Source organism: Tachypleus tridentatus, chromosome 11 (assembly GCF_004210375.1).
Source record: "Tachypleus tridentatus isolate NWPU-2018 chromosome 11, ASM421037v1, whole genome shotgun sequence".
NCBI lineage: Eukaryota > Metazoa > Arthropoda > Merostomata > Xiphosura > Limulidae > Tachypleus > Tachypleus tridentatus.
Genome location: NC_134835.1, coordinates 36,471,304 through 36,490,832, shown reverse-complemented (window position 1 = coordinate 36,490,832; position 19,529 = coordinate 36,471,304). Strand labels below are relative to the sequence as shown.

Here is a 19,529-nt window from a genome sequence, read left to right as displayed (position 1 = left end):
GAATGAGATTTAATAGGTATGTCATATTAATGGAATTTAATAGGTATGTCATATGAATGGGATTTAATGAGCATGTTATAGGAATGGAATATAAGAATGAGATTTAATGGACATGCCATAAGAATGAGATTTAATAGGTATGTCATATTAATGGAATTTAATAGGTATGTCATATGAATGGGATTTAATGGGCATGTTATAGGAATGGAATATAATTGGTATGTCATAAGAACTGGATTTAATGGGTATGTCATAAGAATGTGATGTAATAGGTATATCATAAGAATGAGATATAAAGGGCGTATTATGGGTAAACGAACTCTCGAAATGAGAGAGAGAAATAATTTTGTTTCGTCTTTTGTTAACTGCAAAGATTTTTCTTTTAAACGAGTAAATATTCAACCTTAATTATTCTAATGTCTAATGATTTGACCCAGTACCAACATTCTCTAGTGGATTGGATTCAAGTATAATTATGAAAATTATAAGAGATCGCCGAAAAAATATTATTATAAATTGGGTACAAATAGTATAAAAAACTAATTATGGACAAACAAGCGACACCTATACCAAAGTTACAAAAAATAACTAGTGTAAATTAAATGGTGAATCTATTACTGATACGAAACATTGTCACAAAGTACAAACGATAAAAGTATTAATATTTTGTATATGACACCTTTGATTTACAGAAAACATTATAGATTGTTTTCATGTTTCCGTTCAGTGTATCAATCTATTGCTATTGAATGTTTTTCAAAATGCCTTGTATTACTACATACAATTTAGCCAAGTTGTTTAGTCGACTTTTAACCTTCTAAGGTTTTTTACGTAAAGTCAATCAACATTACAAATCTTCATATTAAGACTTTACGCAATTAAAAAAACGAATCCTTGCCGAATGAGTCATGTTCCTGAGGGAATAGAATAGTGGAAACAAATGTGCCTGTACCTGTCAGTATACAGGGTGCCATCAGTTGCGTGTACATCACCTACATCGTTGAGTAAGATCTGTTTCATAACTTGTATTGTTTCTCATTATGGTATAATACAATACATTTCTTTTCTCTGCCGTTAAACAGTCATTTTTTTCGAGCAATTTCAAAGTCAATCTGTGAAATGCACGCGTATCCAGCTTTGCTTAATCCATTGTCTGGATACGTCCTCTTAGCAGCGGTTTTTGAACGTTTTATATGACATTATCTTATCGTTAGCATTGATTGTTATATTTACAGCGAAGCTGTTTACAAGATCTGTACTGTGACGTCGTCTATATCTCATACAACATACTCTGAGAGATCGATTCTGGAGAGTTTCGGTTTATAAAAAATGTCAGCTTCACAGACTGCCTTCAGGGTGTCGTATAAAACTTATGCTGAAACTAGAGGTCCTGCTTAATCTGCCAAAACTAATTTTTCACATATTTCATACGACTTTTCAGTTCCGGGAACCATTATTACATTACAACAGCTACTACTGGACGTAGTAATACTACCTATATTATTATAAGTGACTATGGCATGACTCAGCGGTTAACCCACTGGACTGTGAATTCCAAGATCCTTGGTTTGTACTCCGCTTATGCAGGTTCGCGCTTCTCTTTTGAAACCACGGGTTTATTGTAAGAGTGACAGTCAAATCCTGCTAGTTAATTATTGTAGCCTAAGAGTTGACAGGGGGGCGTTTCAGACTAGCTCTCTTTCCTCTAGTTTATCAGTGTCAAATTGCGGGAAGCTAATTAAGATACACCGCGTGTAGCTTTGCGCAAGTGTTCAAAACAAACAAACTTCTAATGGTTTTATATTGATGCAGTAATTTCTGATTGCTTCAATACTACATAATCCATCTGTAAACTATAAATATATATATATATATGTATATTTCTGAGTGTGTGTGCTAATTATTATTTAACTATTTTAAAACGGATTAGGCGTAAAACTAATTTTAATTTTTAAAAACTTCACTGTCTTAGTGCTTAGTTAAAATGATTTCAATCATTTACGTTGTTTAATAACATATTATTTGGGTGAAATATTTTTGATCTGATAATAGCTTAAAATGATAGTAATTACGACTTAAGTTTTTTATTGGCTAAATAGATAAAGATTAAACGTATCATTTTTAACACTAGACGAAGATAATTATAAGAATTTTCTAACTTAGAGAATTATTGCATGGTTGTTTAGTTACCTTTAGGTGTAACAACAGAAAAACTGACTTATATTTAAGCTCAGCTCTTTAACCTGCCCAATGCCGTAGACGAGATAACTCGTCCAAGCCGATCGGTAACACAGTGCCATGGACGAGTTAATTCGTTCTTAATAATAACTAACTTCAACGCTAGATGTTAGCACCATACATGCATTTAACCTACTTACAAATTGTTTCACTTTCGATCCAAAATGGCGTCACGAAAAAGTTAGAAAATGAAGAAGCATTAGAGATTATTGTAGCAGCTGAAATACTTGGCAGTTAACAGGTTAAAGTCGATTCTTTTGTTTAAAGTTGTTTGAATATATATACATATATACACTGGTTTTTTTCAGAATTTCCTGGAGTTCGAAATATAATATACTATACTTGCTGTCCTCAACCCTACGTTGACATAACCTTTACCTTGCACATTAGACGTCGTACTCTTTACTATGGCTTCAACCTTATCATTCCTTGCGTTCTCATTTCATCAATGGCTTTGCTGGGATTTGCACTACCACCAGATTCTGGAGAGAAGTTGACTTTGGGTGAGATTCTCTCTTTAGCTTCTCTTAAAATATACGCACAGTTACGTCTTAGTTTAAAAGATTATTTTACGGTTTATATTATTTTTTATAATAACATTTTCAACCTCCGTTAAACTCATATATTAATAAATAAAGATAACGAGCCTTTATGAAATTAACATTGGTAATGACGCCCTCTGGAGATAAGAAGTAACATCTCAAGCAAAAATTTTAGATTTTCATTGGTTGATTTTACATAAAATAACTTTAACTTAATATGTAAAGGTTAAATCTAGAAGTTTTACTGACATTCTGGAAAGTACAATACGTTAAGTATTTTTTACTATACCTGAAAAATAATATGTAACTGTGATTTTTTCTTTTATCTTAACTTCCTTCGCCAGTACTCAAACAAAATTCAGAAAAAAGCAAAGTTAGTCATTAATCAGACGAAAATAATGAAAGGTAAACATAACAGGGAGGATTTTTTAACACATTAAAGTTAAACATGATAGATAAAATATTCCAACTTTTTTATTTCTAACCGTACTGAAAATTCATATGTTTCAAAGACAACTGAATCACAATGGAACCATCTTATAGTTCATATTAAATAGCGTAATGGAGCTACGTCTTGTACCTCTTGAGCAATTACAGTAACATACCTAAAGTTTGAGGATCGTTGCTTGGTAACAAGTTATAAACATAAAGCAAAATTGTTAGGATTATATGAATTGAAACCATAGATTTAAAATTATGGTCAAACATTCGATGAAATCAAATCTCTTGTGAGCGATACAGCCTGAGACAATTGCCTAATGAATCGTTTAACACATAAACGAAGTTCCTGATGCTTTACGCAAGGAACAATAACAAATGAAGTCATTAACATCACGAACAGCCAAGCTATAATGATTATTAAATCCCCCTTGTTAAACCAGACATACCAGGGTGTCTACTAAATAATACCAAACAGGATAATTAGATAGAAACTAATTGTTGTCACGTGGTGAGCAAACTACGTGAGCAATAAAATATCAAATATATCCGCAGTTAGGTTTAAGTACAATTTTCACTTCCTGCACTCTTGAAACTCTAAAGATGTCATTTTAATCTCATTGTGAAGTGTTCTCATTGGAAAAAACCAGTAAATTACACGTTGCAGTAACTTTACTATATTGACAACAAGCAAATGCTGCATAGTATTTCACGTTTTAGTCATTCTTTTAAAGCATAATTTTAATGGGAGTAAACTGCCCTTTGTATTTACGTACTGAAACCAAAACCAATAATTTCGTATCGTAAGATCTAAGATTAATACAAAATGTGCGAAGAATATGTCAAGTGAAAACCTGTCTTTTATTGTTCATTTATATTTCAAAGGCTTGAAGACACTATAAAAAAACTGGTGTGTTTTTTTGTATCTGTTTTCGTAGCCAATCGTAAAGTTTACTGAGAAGTTTCTTTTCCATTCTCGTGCGCGTGGAATAATATGCAAATATTTAATTTATTTTTATTTCGACGAAGAAATTGGAGAAGAAATTAACGCCCCATCTCTAAGAAGAATAAGAGTCCCAGAAAACTTTACAACGTTGGACGACTAAATGAGAGCCGTCCAGCTGTTGGTCTTACAGTGAATGTAAAACTTCTCTTTACGAGACGTCATAAAAATTATTGAAACAAAACGAAACTCGAAAGTTCGAATGACATCTAGTGGGTTGTTCTTAGCGCGAGTGCAGGTTAATTTATCATTCATATTTTCGATTTACTTCTAATTATCTTCTACGAAATGAAATCAGTTTCAAGCGTGTATCACACTTAACTTTAATGAGGTTGATATTAAGAGAGCATATTAATTGGGTTGCAATCCAGTGCTGAACATAATAATTATTCTTAGATATCTTATTTATTTTTGTATAATAAAAGAAATATTATAAAACGGATGCGTGCATCTATTACGCCCTGCTGGTGAAATGGTGAAGCTTTTGTATTTTACAGAACTACTTAAAAACAGTACCTGTTGTTTCGTCCGATTTTGATTCATTAAGTTAAGTTTGTCACAACTCTTTATTTATCTTTCTTTCTTAAATCAAATTATTGCTCGGAAATGAAAAGTTTTTTTGTAGCAATTTCATATAGAAAATGTATATAATTAAGAAATTCCAAGGTACTTTTGAATTAAAATTACATTTTAGTAAGTATCTCTTTGTTTAGTAAGTAAAGTTTCGGATATGTAACAAAACAAACCTATCGACAACGTTTTCACTGGTGTGTCAGCTATTAAGCCTAATGCCCTGTGATTTATTACAGACCTCAGTGTCAAATAAGTACTTCCACCTTTAATACAGTTTGTCTATATGAGTTTATCCATCAATATAAGACACGTGTTTTTTTGTTTTTTTTAAACGGCTATAATTGGCAAGGAAAACTTTCTTCAATCATTGTACGTCACACCCGTTTAGAATCTTTCATTATTTAGTACATCAGACTTTAAGAATTTTGGCCACGTTTGTTTCTTCGAGTATTATATTTAATATTTTTAGTTTTCTCATTTGATTCGAAACCATTCTCACAATATGTCTCCGCTCTCAGCCTCTGTAACATTTTACTCAAGCTAACTGCTTCCCGTTGAGTGACTGGCCAGATGTTGAGCAGGTTAACTCGACTTTTGTTCAAATGACTGTGTGTTGTGTCAATAACACAAAATGAAACGCTAATTTATTTATTTCCATTCTTTTAGGGGCCTGGCATGGTCTAGCGCGTAAGGCGTGCGACTCATAATCTGAGGGTCGCGGGTTCGCGCCCGCATCGCGCCAAACATGCTCGCCCTCCCAGCCGTGGGGGCGTTATAATGTTACGGTCAATCCCACTATTATTCGTTGGTATAAGAGTAGCCCAAGAGTTGGCGGTGGGTGGTGATGACTAGCTGCCTTCCCTCTAGTCTTACACTGCTAAATTAGGGACGGCTAGCACAGATAGCCCTCGAGTAGATTTGTGCGAAATTCCACAACAAACAAGCAAATCCATTCTTTTAATTAATCAAAGTCACGTGTTACCTTCTAGAAAAATAAAAACACTTTAAAGGAAAGTTAAATAAACTAGGTAATGAAACCGAAAGCAGTCTAGACGGCTAGCACAGATAGCCCTCGAGTAGATTTGTGCGAAATTCCACAACAAACAAGCAAATCCATTCTTTTAATTAATCAAAGTCACGTGTTACCTTCTAGAAAAATAAAAACACTTTAAAGGAAAGTTAAATAAACTAGGTAATGAAACCGAAAGCAGTCTCTGAAGGGTTTTTTTAACTATTTTCTATCAGATTCTTAAACGAGAGGCAGGCATTTAATGTCAGTTGGTACTAAAATCTTAACTTAGAACCTCTCTGAGTCTTGCTAAATTGGATCATTTTCTCTGAAACAGTTTTATTAAATTACTGATAACAAATGTAAAATGTAAAGAGAAATAAATGTTTCTTAGTTCATAAACGTACGGCTTTTCCAGAATACAGTTATTAAAAGTGCAGGCTGGAATTGATGTGGAATTTTCTAAATTTATTTTAGAGTAATCTTTTACGTTTCTACTATTTTTTCGATAGTTAAAGTGACATCAAACCCTGTAAAATTCGGATAATTATGAGCACACGCCAAAACATTTCTAAGTCTGCGTATAAAGAGAATAAATTGATTTATATTTTGACTAAAAGGCTTAACGAAACTTGCAGACTTTGAAGTTTCATAAAGAAAACATATATAGTTTAAGTCAGCAGTTACCACTCAGTAGCTAAGTCTTCGTAAAAAGTATTAATAAAAAACATTTTTAGTCTAACATCAATAGGTCCGCCATGTTGCGACTCGTAAGCTGAGGGTCGCTGGTTCGCATCCCCGTCGCGCCAAACATGCTCGCCCTATCAGCCGTGGGAGCGTTATAATGTGACGGTCAATCCCACTATTCCTTGGTAAAAGAGTAGGCCAGAGTTGGCGGTGGGTGGTGATGACTACCTGCCTTCCCTCTAGTCTTACACTGCTAAATTAGGGACGGCTAGCACAGATAGCCCTCGAGTAGCTTTATGCGAAATTCAAAAACAAACAAACTAACGTCAAAAGCTAAGTTACCACCCAGTAACTAAGTCCTTGTAAAAAGAACTAAGAAGTAGCCCATATTATATTTTTAGTTGGTTGTACCTTTTCTAAGCCATCAACTATTTCGTTTTGGGGAAAATAAATATGAAGAAATTTAAGGTATTATCTGGGCTGAGGAGACTGTTGATAAATATTTGTTAATTCTTCAGTAAACTGGCTTATCAGGTGTAAACCAGAGGAAAAAAAGGAAGAATATGTCATCCAAATCTACTACTGAGACATCAGAGCAATGCATCTTAAGCGTGGTAATAGGCTGACATAAAAAAACAACTAGAATCAAACTATGCCACTTAGAAAAGGTACGTTAGTGCAGATTTTGGAGCTATATTTAAGCTTTTCTTCTAAAATGTGTTATAAACAGGTAAACTGAAGAACCTAATTATAAAAGTGTTATAAAAAGTCAGACTTATCCAATATAATAATGAATATTTTTCAGGTGAATATATTGAAGACGACAAAGGTTTTCCTAGTGTGAAGCCACCGATAATTTTTCTGTGTATTAACATAAGGCTTGCAGATGATATTGTCCCTCATTTAATGTTTTATAATGTGTGTGGACATTTTTTTTTCTAGGTGTCACAATCCTATTATCACTGACGGTTTTCATGCTTCAGTTAGCTCAGTCAATGCCACCAACATCTGATGCTGTATCCATCATAGGTGAAGTGTCTATCCACACTACTCTTGTCTCCTTGTTGCACGTGGATTTCTACCCTAGACCACCTAGTGGTAGTAGGCCAAAATTGTTCCCAGAATGAATCACCCATGCTCGCTTATTGTATTTGCAGGTGTCACCATTCTACTTTCCCTGACGGTGTTTTTGCTTCTTGTGGCGGAATCCATGCCACCGACCTCTGATGCTGTTCCTCTGATAGGTGCGACGTTTGTGTTAGTCGACCTGTGTATATGAACAATGTGATTAGTGATGTCCTTGGTTTCATTGTAATAAACAACGATAAACTTAAAAAAAACAACACGTACTTTTTCTTCCATTATACACCCACACGATCAGATACAACACATAGACGTAAACTTTAATTTCGTTCGAATCATCACACGATATCTCGTTGTGGCCACAAAAGTGCACAAGAATTTAAAAAGGAATATTAATAGTAACAAGTTACATTATGAAACCTCGAATTTTCACCTAACTACATTACTTCTTAAACAGCGCTGTTCTGACGTAATTTTGTGGTACATTGTATTTACTTAAGGGTTTTTTTTTTAATTAATTTAGTTGGTAATTTCAGGTGCTTTTATCTTGCAGTTGTCTCTCTCTATATTAATGCAGTTTTAAAACGTATATAATTTGCTTTCGTAACTGGACATATAGTTGTAAGGAGAAAATATAAAGCTTATTGTTCAACCTACATTTATAATGTTAAAATTACCTGTAAAATCATTCGTGTTTTAAATAAATCGCTTAAATAACACAATCCTGCGATGGTTTTATTGCCTTGAAATGTTCACATATTCTATATCAGTTCGTGTACGCCAAATATTATATCCATTTTCTCCACACAACGCAGGTTTTCCATGAAACGTCATATGTACTTTGACGTAAATGAATAACTTTTTCATTGAAACCGGATCATATTTTGTTATGCTTAAAATGTTGACAAGCAAGAGAAACACGCCCCTATTAATAGTATTGATTCGTAGCTATGGCAAGAAGGGGTTGTAAAAATGATTCAAAATTATTTTCGAAATATGCATATTAAAATGAAAACAACGCTTATGAAAATTAAATTCGCATACGACCTATGTAATCAATTAATGGCTAGAATATACATAAATATACCTTCTTTTACTGATCTCGTTCAATACGTATTTTAGAAACACTGTTAAAGCGAATATATATCTACAGATGTCAGAAACCTATTATCTCATACTAGTTTTAAAAATATATATACAATATGAATATTTTGTAGTATTTCCATACAATGATCTCTTCACATTTAAAATGAAATCCAATTTTAACTAATATTTTACATTTCCATTCATAAAAATTAGGAGTTTATGATGACAGTTTATCTTGGAATAATATATTCATCATACTTTTATGAATTTCAATTTGTTGTAATTTTTTATGATATTTTTCTTAAACCTTGACATTTGGTAAGTTTATATCTTGTGTAAGCTTTGGAGAACTTATCAATACGTATTAATCGTTTCAACAGCTATTTCCACAAACCAACAAATGCTGTATTTCTTTTTTCTAGTGCTTTTTGCTGACTTCTAAGGCAAAACTATGGTCACAAATTATGTCTTTTACAGGACTCAGCAGATCATACTGATGAAAGTAAATGCAGAAGGATGCTGAGGATATGTAGATGGCGCTAGTTTCTATTGTTTTTATGTATTGAAAATCGACGTGGTGGTGTAGGTGACGAGAATGGTGAAACTATGTTCCAATTAGCATCATCAAAACTAATTTTATAATTATATCGAGTGTTATATGGCCACAAGTCATCAAAATCAAATGTCTTTATTCCACAATGGTTTCAACCAGTGCCACTACTGTAACAAGGTTCACATTGAACATTGTGTTGGTTACAAACTCTTATTTAAATACCCCCGATACACTTTATCATTTTCAGATACAACAGTTCACGTGCAACTCTCACGTTATTTTTTTCTTTGTTATCTATGCACTGCTTGCCCAAGCATGACTTGCACGAGACAGGTTTGTACCCCTTTCACTGTCACCACAATTCACTCATCCATTTCTGTTAACGGTTGTTTATGTGATCGTAATGTTGTCTATGTGGTTGTTGTCCAAAAGTTTGTCTCTAAGTGGCCAATTGTAATCCATTGATCTGCCATGAATGCAACTTAATGCTTGATCTTGAGTTTGTAATTGTTCTTTGAATGTTGGTGTTTCGCGCGTTATCAATTTCGTTTTAACAATGGCGAACTAATTTTAACTTTTCATTTAAAGGTAATAAAATAAACTGCATATTAATTGTTTGTGATATTCGAGAAAGTGAAGCGTTATGTTCGTTAATGAAATTTTACAGAGAATCATTACACTTGTGAATAGTTAGGAAAATAAAGTACTGTACTTAGATATATTATCCTTAATTATTAAAATAGAGTATTGTACTAAAATATATTATCCTTAATTGTTGTAATAAAGTAGACTACTTAATTATTTTCTCTTGAATTATTAAAATAGAGTAATTTACTCGAATATGTTATCCTAAATTATCAAAATAGACGAGTTCACTTAATTGTTTCTCCTGAATTAACAAAATAAAGTAGTTCACTCAATTATATTATCCTGGATTACCAAAATAGAGTAGTTTACTCAAATATGTTCTCTTGAATTTTTAAAAATTTCTTGTTATAATAACTGGATGTGCCAGATGTATACCTTAATTACAACAAGGTTCAGTATGTAAAGTTTAGCCCCGGCCCGGCGTGGCCAAGCGTGTTAAGGCGTGCGACTCGTAATCTGAGGGTCGCGAGTTCGCATCCCCGTCGCGCCAAACATGCTCATCCTTTCAGCCGTGAGGGCGTTATAATGTGACGGTCAATCCCACTATTCGTTGGTAAAAGAGTAGCCCAAGAGTTGGCAGTGAGTGGTGATGACTAGCTGCCTTCCCTCTAGTCTTACACTGCTAAATTAGGGACGGCTAACACAGATAGCCCTCGAGTAGCTTTGTGCGAAATTAAAAAAAAACAAACAAGTTTAGCCCCCCAGTGGCTCAGCGGTATGTCTGCGGACTTACAACGCTAAATATCGGGTTTCGATACCCGTGGTTGGCAGAGCACAGATAACCCATTGTGTAGCTCTGTGCTTAATTCAAAAAAACTAACTCAAGGGTAAAGTTTAACTGAAAGTAAGTGCATTTTCTAAACTTTTCGGAATAAGTTACTGTTTATTGTTAAAGTAAATAATTCCTAACTTGCATAACTTACAATGATATCTCTAAATGGGGTAGTTTCATGTGTTTTTTCTTCCTACAGGCACCTACTTTGCTTGCACAATGGTAATGGTTGCATTTTCTGTTGTCATGACAGTCGTCGTCTTGAACTACCATCACCGTAACTCGGACACACACGAGATGCCACAGTGTGTAAGTGCCAGCTTACTTTGTACCCGAATTAAAAATAAAAGTTATATTTATTACAGAAAATAATCTCATACCAGATGAACGACGCCGACTGATATAAATTCTATTAAATTCGAAAAATTTGAATATTTATAAAGTTGCACCATTAAATGGTACGAATAACAATAACACAAACATTCTTACTAGCAGGACATTATAAGAGTGGATTTTATTTCTCATAACCAATGAACGAAAGATCTTCATAATTTGACCAAATATTTTAAACTCAGTAATTACAACTACGAAAAATAAGAAATGGCCCGGCATTCCAGGTGGGTTAAGGCATTCCACTCGTAATCTGAGGGTCTCGGGTTCGAATCCCCGTCGCACCAAACATGCTCGCCTTCTCAGCCGTGGGGGCGTTATAATGTGACGGTCAATCCCACTATTCGTTTGTAAAAGAGTAGCCTATCATAGCACAAGTGTCTTCAACGAAATACAAAATATCCAAACTTCAGTTCCATTTGAGAGGAGCTGAGCGAGCTTAAAGAAATCGTTTCTTTTATATAGAAACTGTAACATAACAAATGGTGTAGACAGTTGTACATTGTAGCAACTACTTTGTTGTAAGTTCTTCGGTAAAAACGTTGAAACACAAAGAAACGTGCTGGGCTCATTTTACCATCACACGTATTTTACTTTGTAACAACTGCACGTTCTGGGCTCGTTTTACCATCACACGTGTTTTATTTTGTAACAACTGCACGTTCTGGGCTCGTTTTACCATCACACGTGTTTTACTTTCTAACACAACTGTACGTTCTAACCTCATTTTGCCACCACACAACTGTACGTTCTGGGCTCGTTTTACCATCACACGTGTTTTACTTTCTAACACAACTGTACGTTCTAACCTCATTTTGCCACCACACAACTGTACGTTCTGGGCTCGTTTTGCCATCACAGTATTTTACTTTGTAACACAACTGTGCGTTCTAAGCTCATTTTGTTATCACACGTATTTTACTTTCTAACACAACTGTACGTTCTGGGCTCATTTTAACATCACGCGTATTTTACTTTCTAACACAACTGTATGTTCTAAGTTCATTTTGCCATCACACGTATTTTACTTTCTTACACAACTGTACGTTCTTGGCTCATTTCAACATCACACGTATTTTACTTTCTAACACAACTGTATATTCTTGGCTCATTTCAACATCACACGTATTTTACTTTCTAACACAACTGTATGTTCTTGGCTCATTTCAACATCACACGTATTTTACTTTCTAACACAACTGTATGTTCTTGGCTCATTTCAACATCACACGTATTTTACTTTCTAACACAACTGTATGTTCTGGGCTCATTTCAACATCACACGTATTTTACTTTCCAACACAACTGTATGTTCTGGGCTCATTTTAACATCACACTACTTTCAGCCAGTAAGTACTTTTTACACATTCTTATCCTTCCCATTCGACTACCGTTTTTTGGGCTTCGATCTGCCCGACGCTCCAGATGAAGGTAAAAAGCACGTCACATGATACGACTCTTATCAGTTCTCTTTGAAAGACTGATAAATGTTCGTCAACTCAGCTTAGTTTTTCTATCGTTCCTCTGAACACGTTTCAAGAAAACGTTTTTATCATTTTGCTTATCTGATTTGCCCTAATATTTTGACTTTCTGTCTCTTTGAAGAATGATGACGTATTGTTGATATTCATAAATTCATTCTCGAAACAGAGTACCGAACAAACAAGAATCCTAACCAAACTTGGTAATGTTGAAAATCGGTTAAAAGTGTATATTTCAGGAGTATTAGCATTGTGCAATTACCTTCCATTAATTTTCTGTGCAACCATATAACTAGTATTATTGACGAAGTAAGTTATGATAATTGAAAGAAGTGTGTTTCGTATCATCCAATTACACGTGTTACTTTAAGTGAGTTCATCAGTCATTTTACTCTCAAAATGCTGACTGTTTTTACAGCAGTCGTTCTTAACTTGCTAGTTTCATTTTAACTTTCTTTTTCCCAGATAAAATCTATATTTCTCGTCTGGCTTCCTTGGATTCTGCGCATGAGTAGGCCAGGTCGAAAGATGAGAGAGAAAAGTTTAATGTTCAATAAAAATATGAAGGAGTTAGAAATGAAGGAGCGGTCTTCCAGGAGTCTGCTGGCCAATGTCCTGGACATCGACGACGACTTCCGACCTGCGTACACTACGCCTGGCTACCTCCACGTTTCAAACGATGACAACGCAGCCGTGCATTCTTGTGTCATTACGCAAAGAGAAATAAGTGCTATAACTCGTGAACTTCGCTTTATCACAAACCATCTGCGAGAAGATGATGATGCTAAGGAAATAATAGCAGAATGGAAATTCGCTGCCATGGTGATTGATAGAGTGTGTCTGATTATGTTTACCATATTCACAGTGGTGTCAACTTTCCTGTGCCTTTTCTCGGCCCCTCATCTCGCAGCTTAACCCCATGAAAAAGAAAAAGAAAACTAAAAAAAAACTTGTAACGTTATTACTGTACTGTCTCTTTGTTCTATGTACCTTTTCATAGGATATAAACATGAACAGTAAGACATTCCAACATTTACTTAAACTCGTGAACAGTCACGAGCTCGTGGAGCTCACGGATTAGTTCAGGTGCCAATAGTACACGTATGTGATAAGGCAACTCAATTCTAAGCCTACTTACAGTGGATATAATCAGTGTAACCAGGAAAGTTTTGCGATGAATTTATACCAGAATAACCAGAAAGAGCAGGTAATTAGAAGACCTCGTAAACAATGTGTTTCATTACTGGTGAAGAAAAATGGGCTGTCTTTTCGTATTGCAATACTGCACATCAACATGTTCGTGGTATGTGTCCTATAAACGTCCTAAGACCAGCAGGAATTCAGTTTCACCAAGCAGCTTTCGTAGTGTTGTTATAAACAAGTCTAATGATAGATGGTTTAAGTAGGCCGTGTCTTCGTTAACAGTTAGAGTTAATTTAACATATTATTTAAAGTTCGAATTTACTAAGAGCTCTTAGTGTGTACCTCACTTGAGGTCATGTTTAAGAGGAGCAAATAAGTCACGCTTCTTATGTAAACATTGTCCAAACACATCCTTATGTGCTGAAGATAACAACAAGTAATAAGTAGAGCTGCTAATTTAGTATACATAATCCATTTTTTTGTTTAACTTCCAATATACTTGTCACTAATCTCTCAAGGTCTTTGAACGCTTATAGACTTTACATTATTTTTGGTCACCAAACACTTATTACGTGTAAATCTTTCTCGAGAAATGTTAATCCATTGTTCTAAGCTTTACTTCAATATCAGTGCCAATCTGCTACTATTGACATCCTAAATAAAAATTATAGGATACCTTGTAGTTGCTCAACATAATGTCGTAAGAGACATCACCTCCTAAGGGGTTATTTGTTTGTTTGTTTGTTTTTTTGCGTTAGAATGACGTGTTATGTCTGATGTACGAGCTGACGCTTCCGTTACATAATTAAAGATGCATACATTCACGTGTCAATGACCTGCAGTACTATTGTTTTCTCATAACCCAAACAAATACTAAAATATGCGAATAATTTTCGAGATCAAACAACGTGAGAGCGAACTGTGCAGCGAGCGAGACACGTTATATTAGGCTTATTGCCAGTCCGATTCTTCACCTGTTCTTAACATTTTTTTGTTCCAAAAAGCATTGAGATGCATAAGCGTAACAAACAACTGAATAATTCGAATACGTTTAGTTATTACATACTGAAGAATACTTCATTAAGTTGCGCACATTTGGACAACTAAAGCAACGCATTTCTGTTACACACATCTCTCACAGGGTGTTGAATTCAGCTGAAATACGAATATTTTAACCATTATTACCAGTTAATTAGTTAATATTAGAGGATCTTCCATTATCTAGCATACTTAAGAAAATTAACAATTTATTATGGCGCCCTCCAGTGGCCCACCGGTATGTCTGCGGACTTGCAACGCTAAAACCCGGGTTTCGATACCCGTGGTGGGCAGAGCACAAATAGTACATTGCGTAGCTTTGTGCTTAATTCAAAACAAAACAACTTCTTATGGCTTCCATATTTGAAAAATTGACGTTGGTTAGGAAAACGTGTGAAATAAATGTTTTGTGTCACATTTGGTTGCTAGTCAGTAATTTTAATGTTTTAGGTTTCCTGATTCATTACTCAAACCTGGCCCGGCATGCCCTAGTGCGTAAGGCGTGCGACTCGTAATCCGAGGGTCGCGGGTTCGCGCCCGCGTCGCGCTAAACATGCTCGCCCTCCCAGCCGTGGGGGTGTATAATGTGACGGCCAATCCCACTATTCGTTGGTAAAAGAGTAGCCCAAGAGTTGGCGGTGGGTGGTGATGACTAGGTGCCTACCCTCTAGTCTTACACTGCTAAATTAGGGACGGCTGGCACAGATAGCCCTCGAGTAGCTTTGTGCAAAATTCCCAAACAAACATTACTCAAACTTAAGAAATGTAACGAACCTAATATAAGAAACTTATCCTTCACGTAATTGGAAAACATGTGAACGTTTAAAAATAAGGTGAAAAGACGGGCTTATTTTGGCGAGGTAAATATTTGATAGCATTGTAGAAAATGTAGTCTTTTAACCTTAGATGCTAAAACTTTGTTGTCACGTAAACATCAGACAAAGGTACTAGCTTCAGCTTCAGAATTCAGTACATAGTAAAAATATATAAGAAACACCTCAGAGAACAAATATGAACTTTGGCACATATCAAAATATTGCTTATGTCTGAACACGCAAGGCTTGAATTCGTGGCTCGAGTTTCATTTCTTTTATATAAATGCCACTCTTTCCTCTACCTCTTTTGAAATTTTCTTAGATCTGCAGATCTTTTAATGTGTTCATAAATTTGGGCTTGTACTGAAATTATTTCGATAAAAGTAGATAAGCCTAGTTTTTTAGACAGCTACAGAAGTCTACAGTTTTATCGATCATTACACTGTTTGATCTGTCATGTTCCTCTCACTGTACAGAAACAGACTTTGTGTTTAATTAATACTAAATATGTAAACTAAAATTCAATGCTTTCGTGATTTTCTCTCGTCTTCGTTCTGTCGTGAGTTGCTTCACATTGTTGAATTTTCATTTCAGCTGTATTTGTATATGTCGTTTCAGTGTGATTAGTACAGTTCGTGTGTGTATGTCGTTTCAGTGTGATTAGTACAGTTCGTGCTTTGTCAATAAAATGATTTTTCCCCATACACGGCCTCTTAAGTTTTTTATTTCATTTTAATAACTTACACACTGATAAAATGATAGTAATTTTTTAATCATATGTGCCAAAGTCGTTAAATAACGTTACTTCACTTTAAGTGAGCTGTAATACTCGATCCAGACGGATCTGAACATTAACTCTCGATATTCGACAGTGAGTTTTCTTGATAGTTATGCGAAAGGTTTGTTATATCGGGCTTAATGCATATAATGGTTAGAAATATTTCAACAAACATCAATCTAGTTGACGTGTTTTTCCACCTACCAGAACCTGACCACGTTTACCTGAATTTCAAGCTCTCTGATCAAATACAATGTTTCTACTAGTAATACTATTAATCAAAAATTTAAACACGGAAAATTACTTTTCATTTAGATGTTAACCTGTTCAGTGCCGTAGACGAGATAACTCGTCCAAGCTGATTGGTAAGATAGTGCCACGGACGAGTTAATTGGTTCTTAATAATATCTAACTTCAACGCTAGATGTCAGCCCCATACATGCATTTGATCTACTTACAAATTGTTTCACTTTCGATCCAAGATAACGTCATGAAAAAGTTACAAAATGAAGAAGCATTAGAGTTGTATTGTAGCAGCTGAAATACTTGGCAGTCAACAGGTTAAACGAAAAAGGTAGAGTACATTTTTCCATAATTAGTATTTTCCTCGCATCGAAGAAAAGAATGAGTTATTCAAAGCATGTACTTCAAACAATCCTAAACCATTAAAACTAAATGAAATTTAAAAACAGAGAACATGATAATCAGAGTTTTTGATACAAATACTACTTCTTTCTCTATATTTTTAAAGTTTTCTCAGGTGTACAGAACAAGTGACTTTAATTTGTTTTGTAAATTTAGTTTATTTAACCAAATATTTCATTTTTTGATCTTTGATGTTCCTTCTAGTTTACAGGAAAAAATGTTTTGATATAACAGATACTAAAACGTGTAGGTTATATATTCAATACTTTCACTTTTGTTTTAGGCCTGACATGGCCAGATGTTTAACCTTCGAATCTCCGTCACACCAAACATATATAACTAGTATACAAGTATTATATGTACATTTCAAGTAACCTCAAACAGATTCGGCATGACCAGGTGTTTAGGACGTTCGATTCACACCAAACATGCTCGCCCTTTCAGCCGTTGGGACGTTAAAATGTGACGATCAGTCCCACTATTCGTTGGTAAAAGAGTAGCCCAAGATTTGGGGGTGGGTCGTGATGACTAGCTGCTTTCCTTCTAGTATTACACTGTTAAATTAGGGACAGATAACGCAGATAACCCTCGTGTAGCTTTGCACGAATTTCAAAACAAACCAAACCTTTATGTCGTTATTTTGTCTCATATCACTATTTCGAATTTGTAGAGGATGAAACGATTTCATCCTAAAGTTGAAGGCATCAGCTGTTTTTAGTCTGTACTTGTGACTATCGTTGTATTCTGTTCACAAGTACTGCTAGATCATACTTTAAAAAAAAAAACATGGTAATTTTTTTACCTGATTCAACCGCCAGGTTTCACTTCTATCGCAAAAGATGACGGTGTACTTGTGTGATTAAAAACGACATCTATTGCACACCAAAGTAAAAGTATTTTCATGGCAATATTCATTTTTGAAATATTGTTTGATTTCCTTAAAGTCGTCACACTGTTGTAAACAACACATGAGTAAATAAACGTTTCTTACTGACGCACTAAATCTACGAAATTCCCGTGTGTGTATGTTAAAAGGATTTTCAGCAAGCGTCAGTGTTAATATCTATTTGTCCTATTTTACAATCTACCATATGTCTCGGGTCTTATAGCACTGAATACTTCGGTTTATTAGAAGAAAAGAAGAAAAGTCTGTAGTAACTCAACCTCTGTCATAACCAATACCGGTATTAACACTTTTACTAATAAAGCAGTGAACTACTTTTCGATCAAGTCACTTTTCGCCAAGCTTCAGAGCTCATCAGGCCAGATACTAGTGGCCAAAGCGCTATCCATTTATATCATCATTTTTCATAAACTGTAACAACTATGGTATAAATTATCATAGAGTTAGTAAGCGAATTATAATTATAATCTATTCTATTTCAATCATTTATAAGTTATATTTTAGAGGCAGTGATTAATAATACAATATATGCATTTAATTTTAAAAATGAGAAAAATAACCTATGAACTTCAGACATTTATAAAAGAATAATTGTTTTATGAATATCTTGAGTATAAATGTCGTTTCTTTTCGAAACGTTTTAACAAAATATGTAAATCTTAAGCATGCACTACATATTATGCATTTATTTTATTTGTTTTTACTACTATTAAGAAGATAACACTTCGCAAAGGGCAAGTTAATATTCTCGTACACAGTGAGGGTCAAGCAGCCGTATGGTCACATTAGTTTTAAAAACAAATGAGTATAACCAAAATCAATATGTTGTAGTGTGTCAACCACACTAATTCTGTCATATCCAGTGAGAACGAGGCCTATTCTCATACAATTGTCTAGATAGGCATGTAAAACTAAGTGCAAGTTGTAACATAAATTTCTGAAAACTCATTGTTAATAAATACAACATATATAAACCATTTTAATCATATTTAAGGCACTTGACTCGTAATTCAAGGGTCGCGGGTTCGAATCCCCGTCGCACCAAACATCCTCATAATGTTATAATGTGAGGGTCAATTCCATTATTCTTCCATGCCAACATGTTCAAAAACAATAGTTAAAATTCCTTTAAATAATTACTGACATCTTACTTACGGTGTCCACTCTGGAAATTGTGTCATTTTAAGACCACAAAACGAAACTACCCAATGAATCAAGATATATATGTCTTCTGCGCCAGTCTTACTCAGTAGCATGCAAAATGTCTTAGAAGGACAAAGTTTTCGTATTTAATTATAGGTAATATGTCTTAAGAAATATATATGCAAAAACAGCTCGTTTGGGTTGAGAAAATATTTTGTGAACCTGACGATGACCGAAGAAGGTCGAAACGTTGTTCGCTCTTCTATATAAAATATTTTCTCAACCCAAACGAGCCGTTTTTGCATATAAATTTCTCTACAAGTGGGTTTTCTCGACATCACTGAATATATCTTAAGATAGATCAAACACCAATTAGCATATCTAAAAGAAAATTATGTCTGTTTTATTCTTCATTAACAGTTAGAATCAATCAGAAGTAAATAATGTTGATCAATTATGCTGTATTGTTCATTAATAATATTATTAATGAATTAGAACTAAAACAACAATACTGATCAATTATGCTGTATTGTTCATTAATAATATTATTAATTAACCAG

The 19,529-nt window shown here is 34.4% G+C and overlaps 1 protein-coding gene across 2 annotated transcripts in view; it reads left to right on the top strand.

The window, feature by feature from the left end:
• The window catches only part of LOC143231937 (neuronal acetylcholine receptor subunit alpha-7-like), a 135,625-nt gene extending 119,430 nt beyond the window's left edge, over positions 1 to 16,195 (top strand). The window contains exons 6-9 of one of the 2 annotated variants that reach the window (XM_076466816.1): positions 2,547 to 2,741; positions 7,648 to 7,734; positions 10,832 to 10,941; positions 12,969 to 16,195. In XM_076466816.1, coding sequence (XP_076322931.1) covers positions 2,547 to 2,741; positions 7,648 to 7,734; positions 10,832 to 10,941; positions 12,969 to 13,418 — 842 coding nt within the window. In that variant the 3' untranslated portion in view covers positions 13,419 to 16,195. Of the gene's footprint in view, positions 1 to 2,546; positions 2,742 to 7,432; positions 7,520 to 7,647; positions 7,735 to 10,831; positions 10,942 to 12,968 lie in introns of both variants that reach the window. The other variant, XM_076466817.1, reaches the window with a different exon arrangement.
• Positions 16,196 to 19,529: the final 3,334 nt, after the last annotated feature.